Consider the following 15861-nt stretch of genomic DNA (forward strand, 5'->3'; position numbering starts at 1 on the left):
TGGTGGGGGGTGAGAGGAGAGGGTGGGGGGGGGGGGGGTGAGAGGAGAGGGTGGGGGGGGGGTGAGAGGAGAGGGTGGGTGGGGGGGGGGTGAGAGGAGAGGGTGGGTGGGGGGGGGGGTGAGAGGAGAGGGTGGGTGGGGGGGGGGTGAGAGGAGAGGGTGGGGGGGGGTGAGAGGAGAGGGTGGGGGGGGGTGAGAGGAGAGGGTGGGGGGGGGTGAGAGGAGAGGGTGGGGGGGGGGTGAGAGGAGAGGGTGGGGGGGGGGTGAGAGGAGAGGGTGGGGGGGGGTGAGAGGAGAGGGTGGGGGGGGGTGAGAGGAGAGGGTGGGGGGGGTGAGAGGAGAGGGTGGGGGGGGTGAGAGGAGAGGGTGGGGGGGGGGGTGAGAGGAGAGGGTGGGGGGGGGTGAGAGGAGAGGGTGGGGGGGGGTGAGAGGAGAGGGTGGGGGGGGGTGAGAGGAGAGGGTGGGGGGGGTGAGAGGAGAGGGTGGGGGGGGTGAGAGGAGAGGGTGGGGGGGGTGAGAGGAGAGGGGTGGGGGGGGGGGGGGGTGAGAGGAGAGGGTGGGGGGGGGTGAGAGGAGAGGGTGGGGGGGGTGAGAGGAGAGGGTGGGGGGGGTGAGAGGAGAGGGTGGGGGGGGGGGTGAGAGGAGAGGGTGGGGGGGGGGTGAGAGGAGAGGGTGGGGGGGGGGGGTGAGAGGAGAGGGTGGGGGGGGTGAGAGGAGAGGGTGGGGGGGGTGAGAGGAGAGGGTGGGGGGGGGGTGAGAGGAGAGGGTGGGGGGGTGAGAGGAGAGGGTGGGGGGGTGAGAGGAGAGGGTGGGGGGTGAGAGGGTGGGGGGTGAGAGGAGAGGGTGGGGGGGGTGAGAGGAGAGGGTGGGGGGGGGGTGAGAGGAGGAGAGGGTGGGGGTGAGAGAGGAGAGGTTGGGGGGTGAGAGAGGAGAGGGTGGGGGGTGAGAGAGGAGAGGGTGGGGGTGAGAGAGGAGAGGGTGGGGGTGAAAGAGGAGAGGGTGGGGGTGAGAGAGGAGAGGGTGGGGGTGAGAGAGGAGAGGGTGGAGGGTGGGAGTGAGAGAGGAGAGGAGTGTGTGGGGTGAGGGTGGAGGTGGAGGTGGGGGTGAGAGGAGTGTGTGGGGGTGAGACAAGGAGTGTGTGGGGGTGAGAGGAGTGGGTGGGGGGAAACGATAGAGAATGAGGGGGAGGTGAAAGAGAAAGGGGCTACAATAACGTTTAAAAACAAAAGTCTAGTCTGAAAGTTCAGATGGGGGGGGGAGAGGGGATATGGATATCAGAGAATGCTGCACACAGATGAGAAGCACAGAGCTGAACAACAAATGATTGACTGTCAGGACTGTGTCCCACAGATAAAAGAATTGGCACCTGTGAGGAATGTGTGAGCACGAAAAGGACACGCGTGAGTAATTATAATATAGTGAGTGCTGCAAAATAGATATGAGCTTCAATTAGGACCAGTTAAGCGAGCTCCAGTCTCATGTTCAGATGGCATTTACTAGTTGCCAAGGCAAGTAAGAACATCCAGCGGCAGTGTTAATGAGATATTACATTTATACATTTTATATTGATAAAGCTAGTGTTAAAGTGTGTGTGTGTGTGTGTGTGTCTGCAAAACTATTTAGCAGGTGGGTATGTCCCGAGTTGAGCAAATCTTTGCTGAAGTTTGTGAATAAGGTGATATTTGCAACAACAACAAAAAGGAAAGCTTTGCAAAAACAATTAGCCAGTTATTACAAGTCAAACACACTGCTATTTACTTGTAACATTTGCTGCCATGATGGCTGCATTCTAAGAAATGTGAACTTAAAAGCTGCAGTACAGGTTTCATTTTTTTGATGTACAGGATTGAAGCAGGGGGTCCCCAGAGCTGAAATGAACGCGGATCAGCTCTGGAGACCATCGGGCTTCAATCCTATAATAATAAGAAAATAAAAATAAATGAAACCTGTATCGCTGCAGTAACACCCCTATTCCCCCCCCCCCCCCCAGCATGGGGAATAGGGGTCTCTGTGGCTTTAAACAGCTTGTGTGCCTCAATAACGGATGCAGGTCCTTCATCCCAGGGTTGATGGATTCGCACTGGCTCTTGATGAGGAGTATAATAATAGGACAGGGCGCCAGGAACTGGTTTATTAGTCAGCAACACATCCATCAACAGGACTGGGTTTCAGCATTCAGAAATAATACTAATCAGTCTCTCTCACTTGCGAGTCACATAGTAGTTCAACTCACCCATAGAGCCCCTTTGCCCTGCCAAGTCGCAGATCCAGACCTTGTCCAGAAATCACTGGCAGTCCACCCCAGGTCCCTTATTAGTCCTGCAGGTGGAACTACTCCCTACAGCAGTGTAGTAACTCCTCAGCACCTTTTCTTGGGAGCCCCTAACACTGGGATACAGTCCCTATGCTGAAAATAATAAAACTGATTGCCTGATTTACAAGCTAGGAGAGCCTGGAGTCCTAAATCTTACAGGATCTTTCTGATGGTAATTTGGGGTCTGCCTCCTAAATGGAGGAACCCACCTTATATACCGAGGGGCGTGGCCAACACTGCCCAAGTATCTGAGCAGAATAACTGTTGCAGAAGAGTCACATCAACACATGTGACCTTCTGACAACCTCTAGAGCAACATGTGACTACTGCCCTTCTAAAAAGGCAACAAATAGTAACTATACTGTGACTAACTCACATGTCAGGGCCTGGTGAGGACTTAACCCGTGCATTGGCTGCGCGAGACTGGCGGGCAGCTGCAGCATCCCCTGCGGCTGCTGCCTTGGGCAGGAGGCGCGCGCGGAGATCCTGGGTTGGTGCTTCCCCGCCCTACGTCTCACGTTGGGAGGGGGAGCGGAGCAGCAGGCCGGACACCCTGCTTGCCCTGCGGGACCTCGGTTCTGCGCATGGGGAATCGCCACCATTTTTAAAAAAAATTTAACGGGCAGGGCTGCGCAGGGGGCCCTGCTAGCCGGGCCCCCCCTGACTCACGGGGCCCGGGACGCCCGTACCCTTTGTCCCCCCATGTTGGCGGCACTGCTGATAAGTGCATGTTTAAATAGACCTGCCGCTCCGACGTACAATCTTTAAATGTCCCGCGTGGGATATTTAAACAGGCACTTTTTAGACCTGGCTTGTCGGAGCGGTCGGGCATGGCAGACCTGGCTTTTCCAGCGGCGAACAGCCCTGCCGTGCCGGCAGAACGCAGGTGGCGTTTTGTCCACGACGAAACGTTCTCTGTATATGGGGAGGGGGGCAGAAAAGGCAGTTTTGCCACCCAGAAATTTTTCCGCCCTAAGCCCGGCCTGTCGGGCCTAATGAGAAATCCGCCACACTGGGCAACAAGTACCAGAAACACTACAGTAGATTCATTACAGTGACATGAGAAATAGGAGTTTTATCCTTCGTATCTTGTACATCTGTTTAAACTGTTGTAATATAATCTGAAATACTAAGTACTATCAAGTTTGAGTTTAAAATCTACTCCCTCTGCTGAAACGCGTGGCCAAAGACGAGAATGCCCCTGTCTGATAACATAATTGATAACGCATTCAGCTGTTCCCAGAACAACAAGTTATTTTACGATTATGTTTTTTCAGTCCAACCAGCCTTTATAAGGAAACATTTTATGTCAGCGTTTTGGACCATAATCCTTGCTGTGTCCCAAGCACTGTATAACGGGCTTATCTTCTTCGCTAAACACCATTTTAAAACTATGGGCTTGATGGAGGTCATCATGCCGTTAAAAATTCCAAAGACTATTTATTAGGTGATCAAATAATTCTTAAATGTAATAATCTGCTGTGACAAAATGTTGTGATTTTTCTGCAAGATATGACGAAAAATAAAAAGGGCCCCGTTTTTTCTGAACACCGTGTATATAGTAAGGTAGCTGCCAGGGTCAGACAGTACTAATTCTTTAAAACAATTCATTTAAATAAACGATACTTTGGGCAGCTGCGTTATAGGTGAAGGTTGTTGCAATAACGAGGTTTGCAGAAATAATGGCTTAGATAGGTTCGACATCTTTATGGAAAAGAACGGTATACAGGAATATACCAAATAAGTAAACATGCGAAGGATGGTGATCCAGGGAGAAATCTGATTGCCATTATTTGGAGGAATTTATTTTTCGCTTTATGAGATATCATTGAATTATATTTCACTGGGGTTTTCTCGTTGCCTTCCTCTTGATCAAAATACTGTAAGTACAGTACAAATATAGGATTAGTATCTGTCGTCTACATTTTGTATAGGTTGAACTTGAAGGACACGTCTTTTTGTCAACCTCCTCTACTATGTAACTATGTATGTGGGGGCACCCTAAAGTACCCAATATAGGCAACAGTGACGACATCCAGCAGCTCCGTGCTATGGAAATCTGTGGCCTTTACTGCGGAAGGACCTGCAATGCTTTGTACACCTTTTTAGTGAAGGGGTTAATTTGTGCATGCTAATTGTTGACAAGCTGGGGAGAGATGAGCTGCTCCCAGCACTGCAGGTCACTGGGAGCCTTCGAGGGGTTAATAGGGAGTGTTTGTAGCAAGCTTGTTGTCACCAAGGAGAAGTGTGCAAGCTATTGGTAAGGAAACAAAACAGTAAGCAGCTCTTTCTGCACAGGCATTTTTCCCCCACTGCCCCTTCCATGGGGGAGTGTTAAATGCTCGTCTGTGTCCCAAGACTCGCTGAAGGAAAACAGTTTTCAGCATGCTGAACAAAGGGTGACATGATACTTTGCAAAGAGACAGCTTTTGGAGGTTGTCTGTACAAAGGGGACAACAACGGCTTTACGCCAGAAGGGTTGGAAGTAAGTTTTGGTGGGGTTTGGGAAGGGAGTAATGAAGACCAATTGGGGCATTGGAGAAGAAATGTTCTTATAGTAGAAGTTATTGGAATGTGATGGAAATTAACGAGTCTTAGGCTGCGTCCCCGCTGCCGCTGAGCGCGCTCATGCTGAGAGCGGTGACGTCACCAACTCTCCAAGCATGAGCGCAGGGTGTCCTGCCTAATTTTGCAAGCGTGAGCAGTTGAGGGGGGCTGGGGGGGCTTGGATTGGGGCTATTTCTGTGTGTGTGGCTGTGTGCTCTGTGCTGAGTGTGTGTGGCTGTGTGCTCTGTGCTGTGTGCATTGACCGCAGCTGAGCGCGGTTCAAAATAAATTTTCTTTGTCTCCCCAAGCGTCGAGCTTGGGAGAGCGTACGTGGCCGTGCAGATTCACATTCACTGAAGTCAACGCGCCAAGCGTGCTCAGCAGCAGCGTGCACGCAGCCTTACTGTCATGTTTCAAGGGGTTCACTCGCTAATCGAAACATTATACTGTATGTTCGTAAAGGTGAAAGATTGTTAAACAGGGGGTTAACAGCTTTATAATGATATTATATTATGTATTATACTATGAAGTTATAGCTGATTTATTTTATTTTTCTGATATTGATGCTTTCCATAGCCAGTTTCTTTTCACCATGCACATATATGCCTTCATCTGTAATTGTTCGACACAACTGTATACTTTATTCCCTAATGTCTTTGTATAAAGGGAGAGCAATATGCATCCTTGATATGTCTTCAGGAGTGACCAGTTTATGTCTCATGTTTCTGCATGGTATCCTTAAAGTCTCTGTCCTAATGTCTCTGTAGGAAGTGTACAAGTACAGTATGTGTCACTAATGTCTCTGTAGGAAGGGTAAGAGTATCTGCCCCTAATGTTTCTGTATGTGTCTCTAATGTCTCTGCTGAAAGGTGAGAGGGCTGTGTGTCCCTAATGTCTCTTTAGACTGATTAATCTGTGTCCTTTCTGTCTCTGTCTGAGGGAGAGGTATGTGTCCCTTACGTCTTTGTAGGAGAAGAGCTATATGATTTAATCTGTCAGGAGATTGATCTAGGTGTCCTTATCACCACAGGAGCTCTCTGAGGCCTGTCACCCCTTAATGGGTCTAAATAGATACGTACTGTAAATACAGGATTTGTCTTTGGTTTCCTGATGGAAGGGAATAAGATATTTTTATATTAACTGTACACATGGGGTTCAAAAGGTAGGTGTATATATACATATATTTATCCCTGATTTTGTTCTGTTGCAGGTGTGACAATGATGATTTTGCTACCTCCTAAGGAGTTCCTTCTTTACCGATCCCCTATATGTTGGAAGGAATTGGTCTCTAAGGCGTTTCTGCGAAACCTGTGTGTGTGAGGGCCTGACCATCGTTTCTCTCCCAGACTGCTTTGCTTTCTTGCCATCATGTCAGGTTACCACGGGGGAAGTGTGCGCAGCATCCGTCCATTTAAATCCAGCGAGCAGTACCTGTACGCTATGAAGGAGGACTTGGCCGAATGGCTAAAGGACCTGTACGATCTAGAAGTCTCCGTGGACAACTTTATTGAAGTCCTGGAGACTGGGTCTGAGCTGTGTCGGCATGCCAACCACGTGACACAGGTGGCAAGCGAATTCTCTGGGGAATACCCGGCCCTGGCACAAAAACTCCAGCTGCCAAAATTAGGAGTGACATGCAACGGGTCAGCCCAGTCTGGAACGTTTCTGGCCAGAGATAATGTGTCCAACTTTATCCAGTGGTGCAGGAGGGAGATGGATATTAAAGGTAAGAGCGCTTTCATTGTCTTTCATCAGAGAGAAGCTCTGACAGGATAATGCCTCCATCACTCTAATAGTGCACTGCAGTTAGATTGTAAGCTCTTCGGGGCAGGGACCCTTTTCCTAATGTTACTTTTACGTCTGAAGTGCTTATCCCCATTATGTGTTATATTATTGTCGTGTATTACTGCTGTGAAGCGCTATGTACATAGATGGCGCTATATCAATAAAGATATACATACATACAATACATAATGGATTCTCTAGTCAATACAGGCATACCCCGCATTAACGCACGCAATGGGTCCAGAGCATGTATGTAAAGCGAAAATGTACTTAAAGGGAAGCACTACCTTTTTCCACTTATCGATGCAATCGTCATATACGTGCATAACTGATGTAAATAACGCATGTGTAACAGGCTCTATAGTCTCCCCACTTGCGCACAGCTTCGGTACAGGTAGGGAGCCAGTATTGCTGTTCAGGACGTGCTGACAGGCGCATGCGTGAGCTGCCGTTTGCCTATTGGGCGAGATGTCCTTGCTCGCAAGTGTACTTAAAGTGAGTGTCCTTAAACCGGGGTATTCCTGTATATACACATCATATTTTGTAAGCTGCGGCATTAAACAGCTATGTGCTTATTCAGTATGGTGTAAAATGGGGTGTTAACACAGTTAATTAGCTCGCACAAATAAAAGCATTTCGTTAGCCACAGAACGATATCGTCTATTTATTTTTTGATTATTGAAGCTTGGCTAACACGGTACTGATACCTCTACATATATATATATACACACCAAACAATATGAATATAGGGCGCAAATCAGTGGTTCTGAATTTTTTGGAATAGAAATATACAATATATCAACGGAAGGTCTCCAAGATGGTAACAAAGTCCCAACTTCTTTGAATCCTAAAGAAAATGAAAAAAGGCCACAATAGTGAAGTACTAAAAGGCATTTTTTTAAATGTAGATAGCAAATTGGCTACATACAATGTAGCCGATATAATCAGACAGTGTGGATGTATGTCACCGCACAAACAATCAGCAGCTCCCTCTTAGACACGGACACTCCTGCTGTGTGGTCCCGCTACTCAGTCCGTTCCTGACACTGGCGTTTGTCGTCACAGTCACGTGATCGGAGCTACGGATCACGGAACTGCATCACGGGAACACCAACCTGGCTGAACAACGGGAAACCACACAGCAGGAGTGAACGTGTTCAAGACGTAAGATTTCAAGCAAAGAGGGAGCTGTTGATTTTCAAGCTGATTGTTTGTGCGGTGACATACAATGTAGCCGATATAATCAGGCAGTGTGGATGTAAGTAGCCAATTTGCTATCTGCATAAAAAATTGCCTTTTAAATTGACATTTTTTTTACAGATCCACTGATTTGCACCCTATATTCATATTGTTTGGTCATACCCCATTATAACGCGATCCGTTAACAACGCAAATCCGCTTATAACGCGATGTAAGCGTGGCTCCCAATTTTCTTATTTATGAATACTTTACAACACGATTATTGGTATGTTAAATACTTTATTGTACAATGCATACAATTGTACATTATTTCTAACGTGATCCGCTTATAACGCGATGTGATTCTTTGGACCCCAAGCACAGCGTTATAAGGGGGTTCAGCTGCATGTGTTAGCCTTAGGCTGAGTCCATAGAGAGTGCAGCCGTGCGGAGGCTGAGGGAAAGCGGGTGCTTTCCCTGGCCTTAGTGTGCGCGCCATCCGGGGGTGGGCCAGTAACGTCACGGGCGAACCGCTCACGTGACCGGCCCTCCGCTCCTCAGCGCCAAAACTTAAATTGAGCTGTCTCCTCCTCCGCCTGCGGAAGCGTGCGGAAGCGCCTCCTAAAGCCGCCCTCATAAAGGGTGCTGGGGGTAAGTCCGCTGCCTCAGTGCGGGTCAGCGCTTAGCTGACCATGCCCGCGGCCTCAGTGTGAGGTTAGGAATTATGAGGCAGCATTTAATGGTCTTTAATTAATTACATATTGTGATATTGTTGTGCACATAATTAGATTCTGTTTATATGTGTGTGTGTGTGTGTGTGTGTCCAAATGACGTACCTCCTATGTGATGGGCTCTGGCATACAAGAGGCTCCTATGACATACTACGTATGTTATAGAAACCTGCTAGTTTTCTAGAGGTTGATTGGGCAAACTGCACCAACAGTGAGTCAAACCCAATTGAAACGGACGTGGAGCCCCCTCCATCACCGTTTCTGGCATGCGGTCATGTGATCACTCGCGGTCATGTGATCACACTCTTGTGCCTGTAAACAACTGGCACTGTAAAGGTTAATAATAAAAAATAAAAAAAGTAGTGAACTACTGTATTGTTCTGAACAATGTGTCCAAGACAGAAAAAGCAGTGGGAACTCAGATAAATTCTTTGTGAAAAAGGGTAACTTTATTGGATCAATACATTCAGCTGGGACGAAACGTGTGGGATATATCATGTTATCCAATAAAGTCACCTTTTTTCCCCCTAAGAATTTGTCTGAGTTCCCGCCTCCTTTTCTCTCTTGGACACATACAGTATATACTGTATACTTGGGATCTAGGTAAATACATAGGGCAGCATTTGGCCACCACATTTGAGTTTCAGTACAGTGAGTAAAGGAGTGCATGCTCCACCCAAAAGCATCTAATCTGAACTCTCACACGGTCTGTAATGTTACATAGTAGATGAGGTTGCAAAAAGACATACGTCCATGAAGTTCAACCTATGCTAAATTTAGACGACAGATACTTTATCCTACTGTATATCCATACTTACAGTATATTGACCCAGAGGAAGGCAAACAAAAAGCCCCAGTGAAATATCATCCAATGATATCTCATAAGGGGAAAATAAATTATTTCCTGACGCCAAATATTGGCAATCAGATTACTCCCTGGTCTATGCTTATAATATTTAGGCCCATAGTTACTAAGTGGTGCTAATTCCATATGACCACACCAGATTACACTTTACGGCCTATTTACTTGAATTTACCGTCAGGTATCTTATGAAAAAGCATTTCTTATTAACTATGGAGCGTAATGATTTAAAGATACAGTCCATACAAGCAGACATTTTGGCGATTGCCTTCTTTGACAGAATCACACACCTACAGTAATCATTTTCTTAAGATATGTTGTAATGATGGCATGTTGTAACCAGGGAGACCTATGATGCTTTAGTTCCCAAAAACGTACAAAAAAATCTTTCCATGGCAACCTAATGCTTTGCGCAGGTTTTGCAATCTTCAACTAATCTGATAAGACCGTCAAAAAACATTCTTACAACATTTTCATGGCAACCAAATGCTTTGTATGGGTTTTGCAATCGTTTACTAATCAGATAAGACTGGGAAGCCTGTCCAGAAAGTTTGCAGAGCGGAATTACAAATCTGATGTTATCCAAAAAGCATTGGTTAAAACAAAATGTAAGTCAAGAGACTCCATGTTGATCCCTAAAGAAAAAAGTATGGGTAATGATTTTATTAAAGTACCTTTCATTACCCAATACAATAGGGACGCACACAAAATAAACAATATACTGAATGCCCATTGGTCCATCCTAAAAAATGATCCCATTATAGGAACTTCCCTACCTGAAAAAGTTCAAATGGTATATAGAAAAGCACCTAATGTGAAAAAATTTGTAGCACCTAGCGCTTTGAGGGATTCCACTATAAATAGAAGCCCCACATGGTTAGAACCCCCAAAAGGGTTCTTTGACTGTAAATTTTGCACTGCCTGCCACTATAGCTCTAAAATTAAAGATAACTTTCAGTCCAACACTACACATAAGGTATACAACATTAAACAACATTTAAACTGTAGGTCTAACTTTGTCATCTATTTAATTGAATGCGAGTGTGGTCTACAATATATAGGGAAAACTATACGACCATTAAAAATACGCATTTTGGAACACATAGGGAATATAAAACGCAAAATGACCACACACAGTGTTTCAAACCATTTTTTAATGGCACATAATTCTGACCCCAAGGGGTTAAGTTTTAAAGCCATTGAACAAGTTATGCCCCATTGGAGAGGAGGTAATAGACATACAGCATTGATTAAAAGAGAATCTTTCTGGATGTTCGAACTAAAAACTATGTCTCCACTAGGTTTGAACCTGGATTTTGATCTTAAACCTTTTATTTGATTAGATATGTACTAATGCCTTGTTTCTGTCTCCACCTTAGAATATGCCTTTTGCCCACGTGAAATCAATATCATGCACTTTCCATTTTTAATCTCCCATTCTAGTGATAATTAACTAAATACCTGTTTTTAACAAAAAATTTTAAACACTTTTTTACTACTACTTTTTTTTACTGTTTTTATATATAAAATATATTTTTTATGATAATTAAAATGTAATTTTTAAACATTGTAAGTTTTAATCTGTCTATATAAATGAATTGTAACTAACTGCATTAAATGATCTCATTATTTTGAACTCTACATATGTGTGATGTAGAGGTAGTAACGATCTAATCTCATTATAACCTCATGTGTACACAATAAGCACTACAGTAATAACATCGGGTGTACCATCTACCAATGGGAACCTAGATTAGCGTATATATATCCCCCCCACTCATCAAAACGTTACTCCTGATGAAACCGAAGAGGTGAAACGCGTAGAGTGACGTTTTCCTATGCCAGCCGGAGCCCCAGGAGGTGGACGCAGCGGATGACATCACTTCCGGTTTCTACTGGAACGCACCGGTGACATGCGCGCCACAACAGAGGGGAAGCTGAGCCACTACCTATCCGGCTGCTGAGATCCATTGTGATCGAAATGCTTTTTTATTATTGAAACCATGTGAGTGTAATACTATTCACTTACCTTTTAAAACTTTGTATACAGTCTGCACTATGTCCAGTCTTATTTTTTACTAAGGTCCTTGGGAGCCCATGTACCAGGGGAAGTATTGACTTCTGGATCTCCTGACCGCTCTGTGACAGCTATAGCATCCAAAGATACCTTTACGTGTCCTTATTTTTCTCACGTTTGTGAGTATTTATTATAGAGACAAGTCATTATACTCTGACTCTATCACAGACAATATTGCACTATCAATATATTTTCTGTTTTCACATATTATTGCGCTTCCCGGAGACCCATTTCCTTCTACTCATCAAGAGGATTGATAGAGCAATCCTACACCGGGTTATAGCAGCATCTTCATATATGTTTGTATAAGTATCACTTTTATTTAAATTATCACTTTATCACTTTGCACAATTTGATTTAATTTGATTTATTTAGAGCGCCAATATTTGATAAGTTTCCTTTTCTATATACACGGTGTAAATGAAATCCCCAATTCTCTCTTCCCTTTGTCCTCTGAAAGTAATTATGAGGCCATCATTACCCAAACAGGTAAAAGTGGAGGATAGTAATTATCTGATAAGAATCTTACACGATCCACCGTAACGAAAAATGTATTTATTTTTCACAGGAAGTAATAAGTAACATTTTCACCGTAATGTTGATCAGTTACGTTTATTGGATATTTGAGTTTTCCCGCTGCTGTTGCCCCCTTAACCGTTCAACAACAATCCATTGTATTGCTGCACTGAAAGGGTTAAAACCACTCTGCTCATGATACACACACTGGTGAGCGCTGCTTTCTTGGTTTCACCAGAGAAAACCTCCTTTCTAACTGTCGTGCTTTGATTATGCTGTGTATGCTGCAGGAGGAGAGCCCTGCAATGCTTTCTAGTGCAATGTTCCCCAAGCGACACGTGGAATAAAGAACCCGTCCTCGACGTGGCTTAAAAAAAACTAGTACTGTAGTAGTCTGAATTAGAAAAGGTTTACATTGATTCCATTTTAACTCCTTAGGCACCGCATATGTCATGCATCCCATGCTATTGACTATATCAGCGGTTCGCAATCTGGGGGGCGCGCAGTTTACAGAGGCCTCGCGCGCTTCCCGAAGGCACTTAAATTAAGTGCCGGGGAGCTGCAGGGCCTCTGTAAACCTTTACTTACATTGGCTCCACACGCGTCGCCATGGCAACGCAGCGTCATTTAGGTCATGTGACGTCATGACGCCGGGGTGAGGGGGGGCGGGGGGATAAAGTGACCGCCGGCAGGGGGGCGCAGGGAAAAAAGTTTGCACCCCCCTGGACTATATTATTGTTTTGTTACCTCTGTTCTTTATGTAGTGGAGGAAATACAAAGAACGCATCATTAAATTGGTAGTGTATGTACCCATGGGCGTCCGCAGAAATTTTTTCAGGGGGGGGGCATAATTTATAACCGCAGCACAATGGCGGTCCCGGCTGCGGCACAGATTGGTCCCGACTTGGGAGTGAGACGGCTTTCATTGGTAGGTAGTGTTACCAATGAGAACCGCATCACTCCCGAGTGCTACCAATGACAGTGCGCTGCGCTTCCTCCTGCGTAGCAGCATAGGCTAGCCTACCACTAGCTGCCTGCCGCGGCGCCAGGAGCACCCACCCACATCCGTCCCGGTCCACCCACCTCCGTCCCGGTCCACCCAGAGTCTGTTTTTGGCGTTTATAGCGCCGTTAACGTACTGTACGGCGCCATAAATGCCAAAAACAGCCCAGGACTGCGAGTGATCCAGGCAGAGCCGCCAACAGAAATCATGGGGCCCAGGACAAATGAAAGGAGCAGGCCCCCCCGAACCCATAGCGCCCCCCGAACCCATAGCGCACCTACCACGAAAAAATATCTTTTAGAGCGCAACTTTTACTTAACTGTTTCCTTATTGTGATACAGAATAAAACATTACAATGCAAACTGTTTATTTTTATATTTTCAACAAAAGACATGTGTCTGCCTGCCTGGGTGGGTGAGTGGGTGAATGACAGTAGAATGACAGTGGGTGAGTGGGTGAGTGAGTGAATGACAGTGGGTGGGTGAATGACAGTGGGTGGGTGAATGACAGTGGGTGGGTGGGTGAATGACAGTGGGTGGGTGGGTGAATGACGGTGGGTGGGTGAATGACGGTTGAATGACGGTGGGTGGGTGGGATAATAACGGTGGGTGGATGAATGATGGTGGGTGGGTGGATGAATGATGGTGGGTGGGTGGGTGGGTGAATGACAGTGAGTGAGTGGGTGGATGGGTGAATGACAGTGGGTGAATGACAGTGGGTGGGTGGGTGAATGTTGAATGTGGGTGGGAGAATGACGGTGGGAGAGAGTGACTGGGTGACTGGGTGGGTGGGTGACAGTGACTGGGTGGGTGGGAGACAGTGACTGGGTGGATGGGAGACAGTGACTGGGTGGGTGGGAGACAGTGACTGGGTGGGTGGGAGACAGTGGGTGGGTGGGAGACAGTGACTGAGTGAGTGACATTTACTGGGTGGGACAGTGACTTGACAGTGACTGGGTGGGTGACAGTGACTTGGTGAGTGACAGTCAGTGAGTGGGTGGGTGACAGTGACAGTGGTTGACGTTGACAGTGGGTAATGGTGACAGTGGGTGACGGTGACAGTGGGTTATGGTGACAGTGGGTGACAGTGACTGGATGGGGTGACTTACCTTGACCGGGTGGGTGCAGCTTGTCGCCGGACGCTTCCCCCTCCTGCCCCTGATATCCCCTTCTGCCCCCGATATCCCTGCTGCAGCTGCCAGGGACGGGAGGTGTGCTTGGGGAGGGGGCGCGGGAGGGGGGCACGGGAGGTGGGCTCGGGGGGGGGGGGGGGCAAGGCCACGGGAGGAGGGCCGGGGGGCATGTGGGAGGTGGGTGCGGGGGAAGCTGTACAAGGGGGGGAAGCGGGCCGCAGAGGAGCTTGACTTGTACTTCCCCCTCCGTCCCACTTTGGGAGCGGGGGGAAGTGGGCCCTGCTTGCCCTGCGCATGCGCGCCGGGACCGCGGGGAATAGGCACCATTTTTTTCAACTTTTTTTTTTTAAATGTATTTAACTAACTGGTGCCCGGCCTGACCCACGGGGCCCGGCCTGACCCACGGGGCCCGGCCTGACCCACGGGGCCCGGCCTGACCCACGGGGCCCGGGAAGCAGTACCCTTTGTCCCCCCTGTGCCCCCCCCTGTTTGCGGCCCTGGATCAGGGGGGGGGGGCAAGCGCCCCTCCTTGCCCCCCCCTGCGGACGCCCATGTATGTACCTCCTGATAGGGTTTCCTTGATGTGGTTGCAGGCTTAACATGTTTTGGCTAAAATATTGAACTAAATTACCCATACTTATGTAACAGTGTTTCCCCCACCCTCTGGGAGATTCCACCATTACTGGTCATGTGGTGCATGATACCTGCTGGTAACAGGAGGGCCGAGCTGTCCGCCGGTGGTAGTGAGGACACAGGATCAGGTTTCCTGGGTACATTACCCACATGGTTCTCTAGCAGTGCAGCGCCTCCATCTGCTATAGGCACCAGATAGGTGAAGATGATCTCCTACAGTAGAACTATCACCTCTCCCCCCAGTAAGATCACACACTAGGCAGGAGTATAACAACAGGAATGGTTTATTGAAAAGAACATAGACCCTAGCGCATAGAATTAAGTAATAGAAAACAGATGTTTTCTAGAGGTTAAAGGACTTCAAATAATGGCCACAAAGAAAAAATGTGTATAAAATATATTTAATAAAAAAAAAAAACTAATAAATCCACAAAATATACTCATTAAATATATCCCAGCTGGGTACAAGCTAAACCAAACAATATTAATAACCAAAAAAGATACAAATATAAGGACAGTGTTAACCTTGCATTTACCTATGATGGGCAAGAAATATCTTACCACTTGGAAAAGAAAAACACACATATGTATATTTCAAAGTTCAATAATGCTACGTGTCACAAGGTGCATGCAGGTAAGTCCATATATGTAAAACACTCTTACATCTATGAATGTAAAAAACATACTAATTATATGCAGCACCCTGACTTGCACAATACATAAAGGTGCTACACATAAACCCTGCCTTTCTTCTGTGGGAGAACAAAACTTGTAATTGGAAGATATTGTTCCTCTGACCCACAAAAACAATACAAGATATTATAGTGGCACGAATGCATACAATATATCTCTTGCAACCAGATCTAGAAGGTACTGTATGTTTCCAGAATGTTACATCCAGTTAGGTTCACATATTATGTTAAAAATACTAGGGAACCACATCTAGTAGAACTGTCCTGGTTTAGAGATATTGTTGAAAACTCCAGATGAAATCTTCTAGTTTTGCAACAAGATGCTGTGATTTTAGATGTTTGTTTTAGCAAACCTTTGGTCTGAACTGAATTGGTTGGTGTGTTTCTTTA

The 15861-nt window shown here is 46.5% G+C and overlaps 1 protein-coding gene across 2 annotated transcripts in view; it reads left to right on the forward strand.

Annotated features, from left to right (window-relative positions):
• Nucleotides 1-1278: 1278 nt before the first annotated feature.
• The window catches only part of GAS2L2 (growth arrest specific 2 like 2), a 63269-nt gene continuing 48686 nt past the window's right edge, over nucleotides 1279-15861 (forward strand). Inside the window, exons 1-2 of one of the 2 annotated variants that reach the window (XM_075589868.1) lie at nucleotides 1279-1400; nucleotides 6072-6587. In XM_075589868.1, coding sequence (XP_075445983.1) covers nucleotides 6230-6587 — 358 coding nt within the window. In that variant the 5' untranslated portion in view covers nucleotides 1279-1400; nucleotides 6072-6229. Of the gene's footprint in view, nucleotides 1401-4354; nucleotides 4800-6071; nucleotides 6588-15861 lie in introns of those variants that run through there. The other variant, XM_075589867.1, reaches the window with a different exon arrangement.

The sequence above is a fragment of the Ascaphus truei genome, chromosome 3, assembly GCF_040206685.1.
Source record: "Ascaphus truei isolate aAscTru1 chromosome 3, aAscTru1.hap1, whole genome shotgun sequence".
Lineage (NCBI taxonomy): Eukaryota > Metazoa > Chordata > Amphibia > Anura > Ascaphidae > Ascaphus > Ascaphus truei.